At 40.1% G+C, this 9,689-nt stretch overlaps 1 protein-coding gene across 1 annotated transcript in view; it reads right to left on the reverse strand.

The window, feature by feature from the left end:
- Nucleotides 1–9,431, reverse strand: part of sptlc1 (serine palmitoyltransferase, long chain base subunit 1) — an 11,290-nt gene extending 1,859 nt beyond the window's left edge. Inside the window, exons 1-13 of the mRNA XM_008291602.1 lie at nt 9,361–9,431; nt 6,825–6,932; nt 6,646–6,740; nt 5,861–5,954; nt 5,695–5,767; nt 3,685–3,817; nt 2,500–2,629; nt 2,153–2,242; nt 1,925–2,032; nt 1,491–1,586; nt 956–1,052; nt 702–756; nt 331–448 (exon numbers count right to left, since the gene is read on the reverse strand). Coding sequence (XP_008289824.1) covers nt 331–448; nt 702–756; nt 956–1,052; nt 1,491–1,586; nt 1,925–2,032; nt 2,153–2,242; nt 2,500–2,629; nt 3,685–3,817; nt 5,695–5,767; nt 5,861–5,954; nt 6,646–6,740; nt 6,825–6,932; nt 9,361–9,414 — 1,251 coding nt within the window. The 5' untranslated portion in view covers nt 9,415–9,431. The remainder of the gene's footprint in view (nt 1–330; nt 449–701; nt 757–955; nt 1,053–1,490; nt 1,587–1,924; nt 2,033–2,152; nt 2,243–2,499; nt 2,630–3,684; nt 3,818–5,694; nt 5,768–5,860; nt 5,955–6,645; nt 6,741–6,824; nt 6,933–9,360) is intronic.
- Nucleotides 9,432–9,689: the final 258 nt, after the last annotated feature.

The following is a 9,689-nucleotide window of genomic DNA, read 5'->3' on the forward strand; positions in this document are numbered from 1 at the left end:
TAGGAGAGTTTTATCTTGATATTGCAAAGGCCAGCTTATTCTTTCCACATCTGCAAGGGTCTGTGTGATGTACATGTTACCATAGATGGTCCACACAGACCCATCTGCATTCAGCCTAAAGCATTTGTGAATGCTTGGACTTTCCACCCCAATTATTTCCCTGTTTGTACATCCTTGGTTTCTCTCTTCACTTTCTCTCCTCACATCTTAGTACCTCCTACCAGAGATAGGAGCAAAGAAGGTGAAGAAGAGATAGGAGTCAAAGACAGAGGCATGAGGGGCAGATGAGACACCCTTGCCTAGTAGCGATCTGGAACAGACAGGACTTACATAATCCACAATGGAGCGCAGCAGCTGCATGTCCGAGTTTCTGCAGCCTGAACTTTTCTCCAGCTGTAAGTGAAGAGCCGGGGCAAAGGGTACTCCTACTAACTTCAGACCTGGAGTTCTGTTGCACAAGGATAATCAGACAAACAGCATGACATAAACACCAACACACTGAGGAAGCAGGATTGAAAGTCATTGCAATGTAAATAAGGACACCTGTTTACAGAAGACGTCTTTAGCAAATACGTCTCTTAGCAACAGTCACACTTAAAACTTCATGAATAAATATCATAGCTAAACAGGCTAAACAGGTCTTTAATAACGCTACAGTATCCTCTTCGTTGCAAAAAACACCACAGTACATATGAACTTACCCTTGTAAATCCATGTAGATTTGTTTAGACTTTTCTCTCAGGACAGTAAAAATGTCTGCGGATCAGAGAAAACCTGGATCAGGGGCAAGAGATGTAAAAACAAAACTACCTCTACATTAATAATCAGCAAGGAAAGCCCTCTATGGAAGAACAGCTTGTCTCTAACACAGATCTTTTCAACACTGGGGCCAATAAATTCCCCCTAAACTTTAAAGGTGCATATTGGAGTAAGCAGCAGCAAACAGATCCTTTACCTGGATCTTCCTCCATGATGTTGAGAGCCTCAATGGCAGCAGCAGCCAGCATGGGAGGCAGGGAGGCAGAGAAACAGTAGCCCTGGCCTGACAGACGCTACCAAACACACAAGAGTCTACTTTTAACCAAATCACAGTTGATGCCTTTATAATTACTGCTCCAGCTGACACTGATGAATAGAAACAAATACAAAGTAATACCTACTTGATTTCAGCCCACTCAAGTCAATAGCTAGTATTTAAGTAAATTCCACCCAGGAGAAGTATGTGCAAGTCGCATAATAATTTATACATCTATGCAGAAAACCAGCCCACGCACTATTAATACTGCGACAGGCTTCATAGAATGAACGTAGTAGCTCGTCAAACAAGTGGCAAGGCTGACTGGCTTCCCTTTTTAGCCATCACTTAATTTTACACTTACAAGTAAAATGTCAGGTCATTATCTAATATCTGATTTTGCATCACAGCATCCCTCATAAACATTTATAGTCATGTATTCAGCATGTATCAGTAAAACATTTGTTGTGCTCACCTGGTGGTCAATGACAAACGAGCGCCCGCAGCAGAAGCCTCCAATGGAAGCCACAGCATTCTCCATGTTAGCACTGATCAGGTCAATGTCATCTATCTGCATGGAGCAGAAATGATATGAAGGTACTGGTCCACATATAAAACTCAAGTGAAATCTTTTCTATAAATCATTGACTGTAGATCAGGGGATGGCATGCATGGAGCTTACAGCTTAGCATTAATTCATTTCAGTGGAACAGATAAGGGAAATGGGCTAAAATATATGCTGTTATTTATTTGTTTATTTATCTGTTCATTAGTTTAGTCAGTCACCGCTACCTGGTTTTACAATAGCAAAGCTACCCTCAAGGAAGATGACATCACATTTTTAATCAGCTCTTTAGCCTTTTAATGCAAGTATAGAGTATTTCTTTGTTCAAAGTGGAGCAAACTCACATTGACCCCAAAGTGTTCAGTGACTCCTCGGCCGTGTTCTCCCAACACACCAAAAGACATGCTCTCCTCCAGAAAGATCCGCACCTTGTATTTGTACTTGAGCTTCACCTGGAGGTTACAAAAAAGAGAGGTAGAGAGAGATATAGGGAGAGATGAGAGAGAGAGATGCAGACAAAACTGACGGCCATATAATAAGCAGCTTTTGAGGTCCATTCGATTTCTATTTACCAGATCTGGGAGAGGACAGATGTCTGCAGTGTTGATGTACAGTCCTTCCACGACAATGAATTTCCGCGTCACTCGAGCTTTACGAGGATTCTGTAACAGAAATGAGTTACTTCACTAACACTGGCACATTTGCAGTCATGTTGATTAATATGCACTGTCCTTGAAAAAAAAAATTAACAAACTAAAAATAAGACCAACAAGAAAAACAGCCGTATGACATCCATTATTAAACATAAAAATCATTGTGCAGTTTTAACATTTTGGACTAACTCTACAGACATGACAATACAGGACACACTGCGACACTCACACACAGTAATTCTTTAACTAAACAGCCATGTACTAACCTTCTGGTCCTCCAGCTCTTGTTCCTTGAGCAGCCTCTCCAGATCCTCCATGTCGTTATGTTTAAAGTATTTGATGAAGCTGCGGGATGCCTGAAGACCTTTCTGGATGGAGAAACAGGCTGCTTCATCCCTGAACACACAATGCAAAACTATAGTAGAAACATAAAATTATGGAACAAAAAATCCATCAAGTAACCTTTTCATATGAACTGATCAGGCACAGCATTAAAACAGCCTGCCTAATATTGTAACTGTCCAAAAGACAGGTCTTATCGAGATCTTTGCTAAAAGGTTGGTAATTATATACTGTCATAATTTCATTATTGTTTGAATCCATAGTCCTTAAAAGTGAAGCAGAAGTAAAATAAACAGGATGTAAAAAAGATCACTTTGAAAATGCTGTTTATTACAGTGTTTGTTTAAGGAAGATTGAAACGGGTCACATGACCACAGTTTTGTTAAGGGTCACACCAGTGGTATTATGGGTCAGATGCAGTACAGCTGCAGAGAAAAAACCATCCAGCCCAAAATAATCATTCTGCCTGGTCAGAGAGGCGTGCATGGTAAACTGTGACTTAACTTTTATTTGTTTAATATTCGTTTGCTGAAGTGCTTCTGTATGGACGGTTTAATGCATTGTTGTTCAGGCTAGCATATTTGGATCCATCTATCCACTGACACCAGCTTGTAAGATTTTTTGAGTGCTTGGAAAACTTTAAAACAACTCAACAATGTGTTTGAAACATCTGTTGTATGTCCTTTATTTTTATTTTTTGCAGTTGTCACAGTGTCTGCTGACTAGATGGGAAATAAATGTTCAAAGCACATTCATTTCATTGGACCGACATAGTGAAACCACTTGCGCCACCAAAACAGCTCTGACCCTTTCAGAGTGTCCACCAGGACATCGGATGTGGATCCTTTGGTTCTGTGGAATGGGCTTGTTCCAGTACATCCTGTGGATGCTTAAACCAAATTGAGATCTGGAAAATTTGGAGGCCAGATCAACGCCTTGGGATCTTTGTTGTGTTCATTAAGCCGTTCTCCATTCAGCCGTCAGTGTTTTTAATGTTGTGGCTGATTAGTGCAAAACGTTTGCAGGCTGCATATGGTATATGTGCTTTTCTGTGGGACTAAGCCTTAGTTTTGTATTGTTCTATTCTTGTTACTAGGGACAACACTCACACAAAGATGATGTCGCCCCTCTTGGAGTAGGCAGGGATTGCGCTAGCAATGGTTGCAAAGCCATATGAATAGATAATGGCCTCTTCTGTTTTCATGAATTTGGCAAGACGACTCTCCAGCTCCAGATGGACATCTGTGGAAGGGAAACAATACAGTAGAAACCAAGTTAAAGCACAGCTCACAGGTATTTTTAAATTTACCATAACATAACATATTCAGGTGCACAGAGAAGGCAGTGGCTTTCCTGACCTCTGGGTCTGCTTAAGATGAGCATGTACACACAGTTATCGCTATCACTTGAGCCTGTATAGAACGAGCCTGATTGCGTGAGCTGGAGTTGCCCTTTCTGGAACAGCTTTAACCTCTGATTGATTTGTGAGGTTTGTTAAAGTCAGTTGTTAGACTCTAAATTGAATAAATAAGCTGTTCTAAGCTTTTGTGTCTTTATTAAACAATAAATCATTAGTGCTGATGGAAAAATTCCAGTTTTGCTTATCAATTCTGGTTCTTAACGATTCTCGACTCAAATTCTTTTAATGGACTCGGTCAAAACAAATTACACGCTTACTTTACAGAAAAATATATTATTAAAAAAATCCTTAGATAACTCATGACAGTCATACTTGCACTCAAAACAGTTTTTTTTTTTTTTTTTTTGACAGTTTATGGAATCTGTAAATTCAAATCTTCCACTTTGATCTGGTTGCTGCTGTAAACACAGCACATCAACCACAGTGCACTTGTTGATCAGTATGCTGAGCTGGCAAAAGTGTTTTGTCATGTTTGTAGTACAGCCTCTCTTGCACAAAATACATTTGGCACAGGTGTGGCACTATGACAACTCGTCATTTTTTTCCCCAAACAAATGATGTTGTACGAAGTGATCTGAAGGATTTTTCCACATTCCACATCAATATTCCCCAAAAACATCAAAAAGACACTTAACAGTTTGTGTGCCAAAATCACAACACACCGTTTTTTTTCTTTTTTTTTTAAACATACTTTGCTTTACAGTTTCAAATCTATTAGACAATGATAACAATGAAACCTTACTGCCATGAACAGCTTAAAGAATGATCCTGCATCACTGGGTGTATCAACTATTTGTCTGGTGCAAATAACAAATGAGGAACATCTACGAATGTGAACGACTAGAGTGGGTGTGTGAAAGGGTCTGAATGACAGATTGCCATCACTTTAACGGATTGAACAACCCAGAAATGTTCCATGTCGCATGTCTGAAAGGGGCTTTACTAACATTCTCCGTAAACAAAACAACATGCATTGCTTTGTGCCATGTGGTCCAGTCCAGAAAGAGCACCAGTGTGTAGCTCTGGGGATGACTCAACATTTATTACTGTCACACATGTGCTGAAGGTCAACGGTGTCCTAACACTGAGCCTGAAATAAGCACGTGACTTTAGGTTAGGAAAATTAGGAACCAGAATTGAAATGAAAGTTTAACGATTCCTTCAAAGTTTTGGAGTGTGTTCTAATTTGGAACCAGATGCCCAATGCTGGCATCCTGCTATAAGCATCATGACTGCTGGATGATCTGTGTATGGTAGACTGATGAACTGGGATGTTTCAAGCCCTTAGATTCTCTATAGCTGATTCTACACTGAACCTTTGGAGTCATCCCACCCAGCTACTCACTTCTAGAGAGCAGCTACAGAACTAAAATGTCTCCATTTGTGTAACTGGTTAGTAATACATTTTACAACTACTTGAGATTACTCTGTAGCTCATATTCTAATAATGATGAGTCTACTGAGAGCTCTTTTTTATGAGGCACATCAGCAAATGCTTCTTCTGAATACCAAACACAAAATGTTTTTGTTTTTTTAAATCAGGCAGAGCAGCAATACAATAATTTATGTGTGACTAATTACAAAAAAGATTGTCTTTCTCTTAACATGAATGCAGCCTCTTTTTTTAAGGGTTTACTTTTTCTTGCAGATCAGATGGTGGAATATTACCAGAGGATAAAAATCTGAACTGTTCACTCACCAAAAGTCCCATAGAAACCTCTTGGACCACACGTGCCCACGCCATATTTCTTCAGTGATGCTAAAGCCTTTTCCTGTAATTACAAGAAGAAAAAACTAGTCAAAGTTCCAATCAAGCTAAAATTCAATGAAGAGTGAGGTTTAGATAATAAATACTGACCACTGACCTTAACCCGCTTATTGTCCAGGAGACCCAGGAAGTTAAATGATGCAAAATTAATGCATTCTTTCCCATCAATGACGATTTTGTGGCTGGGAGGTCTATAATGAGAAACTGTGTTTAAGTGCTTAGCTTTAACCTGGCAACACTGAAAAAGTCTGAGAATAGATGGTAAATGGTCTGTGTGGCAGCAGGGTTTGGATTTGCTCAGCTGCAGAATAGCAGCACTATTACTGCTATTTGAATAACACAAAAATGCAGATGGAGGAAAAATGCTTAACCTCCATCTGCACCCAAACAAACAGTTCATGGTTGCGACATGTTCCCATTGAGTTTGCTTACAATTCCTCTTTAACCAGCTGTAAGGTTGTTAGAAGCATCTTCTCCCACTCTGACAGCATAGTGTGTACAGTGGTGGAAAGAGTTCTGAAAATCTGTACTGACGTAGAACTCAAGTAGTTACATCACTAAAGTATTACTCAATGACAAGTACTCTACTAACACTACTGCTGGTAAAAATACTTCAGTAATAGAAAATATTCTCCTCAAAAAATACCAGTGTTAGTGAAGCTATAACTGTTGATGTTTATGCATTATCAGTAGCATCCATCCATCTTGCTCTCCAATTGCCACACCAAAATCTGTCCCAACCGAATCAGATTCGTTCTTACATTATCAGGTCAAGCATGACAATGAACACCTCTTTAGGCAGATGTGGCCCTTGTGGAAATTCAGCTTGAGTGAATATTGAAAAGCAGTGTGTAAAGCAGAATGGTGTTCTGGGTGTTTTACCCTGTGACAACAACATAGTTGAGGGAGGGATGATCTTTCGAAGTAGCAGGAACTAAAGGCTCTGGCTGCCACTCCTCAATCAGGTCCTCCTTTTCCTGAAATGTGGAACCCCATGACAGCTGGTTGGTGACACTTACACAAACACCACTGATGTTTCATTTTCATTGTGCAGAGTTTACCTTCTCTGTCAGTTTATATGTTTCATGAAGTTTGTAGGTCTTAGAAAACAGCAGTCTGATGATCCACAGTATGAGGATCCCCTCCAGAATCAGGTGATACGCAGGTGCCTGAGAAAGACAGGGGCACTAATATTAGTTTGATGTCAAGTGATGGGCCATAGAGTCAAAATCCTGTTTCAGACAGGGAACATGGAAGATTGCTGGCGTCATCAATCTGATAAAGTGACGGCATTCTAGTCATTCACTCATAGGTCACTTTTCTGTTAATGTTCCTCAAAGCTTCAAGCAGACATACTCCCCACAGTGCCAGAGAGAGCTGTGGTACACATGCGATATTTGTCATTCATGCAAGATTAGACAATATACCAAGTGATGTATAATGCAATAACAGACTGAAGCTAATGCACCAACAGCCCAGTTGAGCTCCTAAACAGTGAAACTGAAAGTTCACGACTCAACCTGAGGACAGCTGCAATGTCCCTAAATGTTTACCTGCAGATTGTTAGCCGTCACTTTGTGTGACAGCTCACCTGTTTGAGGGGAAGTACACAGTTTAAGCTGCTGCTAGATCCTGATCCATCACCATATCAAGGATCATTTATAGTTGAACCTAATAAATTTTACATTTTTATTAAAATTACTGTTGCTTCATCCATAAATGCACACAGCTCTCTCTCTTTGGAGACACTTGTGTTTCCTACTGCTGTGTGTTGCTCAAGGTATGCAACAAATAAGGAAGACATAGTCCTAACCAGCTGTAAACTAACTGCCCTTCTGTGTGTGGCAGCTCTCCTGTCTGATGTGAAGGCGAGCAGGTCTACACACAGCGTGACCTGCTGTTGGATTGTGCCCTGTAATGATCTGCTCTCCATGCTCTCTCAGTAACTTCAATAAAATCTTCTGTTTCTCGACACTGTTGTTCTACTTGCACACAACGCTCACTCTTTGGAGACATAAATATGGATCCTTCTGCTGTCTGATGCTGCAGATAACAAAGTCACGGATAACAGTTCAGCTAGAACAGCTAGAAGGAACAAACTTTAGCTTGTGTTGTATTACACTCATCATTGGTGAGTATCTTTAATTTTAACTAGGAGATAACTTTTTTAATGTCACACATGTCCAGTTCCTGAGGCAGTGAAGCAACCCCAAACCAGAACATTTTCACTTAAAATCATTCACAGTTCAAAAAGGTTCTTTTACTGAAAAGCTGTCTACTGTCACTGTGGGCAAACAGGTGTGTAACTCCGATTCATCTGCCCAGAGCACATAACTGCAAAAATTCTGCTCTTTGCCTGTAAGTCCACTGACAAACTACGGTTTGATTTAATGATCTCAAAGTATTTTTCTTGTTCCACCTCTCATGCAGGTCACATTTGTGAAATCTTTATCTTATTGCAGAAAATAAGACAGCTAAATGATCTTGAAACCACTTGAAATTTTAACTTGCACACACCCCCCAAAAAAATGTTGCAAATGCGGCCTTTTACATCGCAGTCTGTAGCCCTATGAAACTTTTTCTTGAAGTTTCCGGGATATTCAGTAAAAAAATAAATAAAAATCAGTCAAATCCTGTTAAAAATTGCAATTGGTAAGACTTCAAAGATAATTTAAAAGAATCACTGAAGTTCTAAAATTGAACACTGACATATTCATTACTCAAAAAGGATTTGGAGTAAAACTGTAAGATTATGCAAGGTTCTGTGGTTTAGGTAGAAGTCAAAAGAAAAAATACATGACATGAACTGGGGAAAGTTCTGAAATCTGGGTGTACTGGCATAGAATGGCCCATACTCAATTTTATCACTTAACCGTTTAGATTAGAATGCGGTCACAAAACCAAACACTGTACAGCATATAAATGGCACAATAAATATAGATGAACAGCCTTTTTGTTAATGTGTGTCTGGCATATACAGCAACATGTGGCCCTGTGTAAAATCCCATGAAGCATGCTGCCACTGACATGAACACAGGAAGGCACCTGTAGAGTTCAGCTTTGTCACAAACTCCAACTACTAATGTTATTTAGGGGTTTAACGCAGACCAAAGAATTTTGCAGTTAGATTATAACACTTTTCAGTAATACAAATTCAGCAATTACAGTATGTAGAGATAACTGACACTGACAACAGACACCAGCTGGCATCATCAGCGTTGTCTGGGAATGTCCGTGCTACCACAAAACAAAATCCTCTCATACATTTAACTCTATTATTTGATTCGACGCGGTAACTCGTGTAGTTAATCAGCCTCATCAGCCTTCTGTACTGATGTAGCTGAATCCGACAACTTCCTTGTTGCTTTGCCTTTTCACGCTGACGCGTGTGACGCAGGGAGCCGCGTGTCGCGGCCGATTGGCTGCGAGATTCCGCCGAACACCTTCCGCAGTCCACCGACATTTTGTAACTAAGTTTAAAGTTACACTCTCGGACCACATTAAAGTCACCACCATGTAGCGAAGTATATGCCGATCCTACTCGCAGACGTCCGAAAATGGTTCTGCCTTTCAGAGCGAAGGAGACGAAATAGTTACCTCGTAAAACGCCTGCACCATCTCCACCAACACCCACTGCTGTCCCGACGCCATGTTTGTCTTCCTTCTACAACGTCATCAGTGATGCTGCATTAAAGTTCCACACCAGAAGTAGGACACCTGAGCACCCGGCCCGCCCACCACACACCCAGCCTGTAATACCACTACTCTCTTCATTACACTGTTTGCAAAAAGAGACATTTGTAAAATTAAAAAAAATAAAGAAGTACAAAGTAAACAAAGAGAAAAGTAAGGATGGACCAGAACGAGTTGCCTTTGCAGAACACAACTATAATTAAACTTTGAAAAGGATTTCATTTGTATTATGA

Source organism: Stegastes partitus, unplaced genomic scaffold, assembly GCF_000690725.1.
Source record: "Stegastes partitus isolate 25-593 unplaced genomic scaffold, Stegastes_partitus-1.0.2 Scaffold751, whole genome shotgun sequence".
NCBI lineage: Eukaryota > Metazoa > Chordata > Actinopteri > Pomacentridae > Stegastes > Stegastes partitus.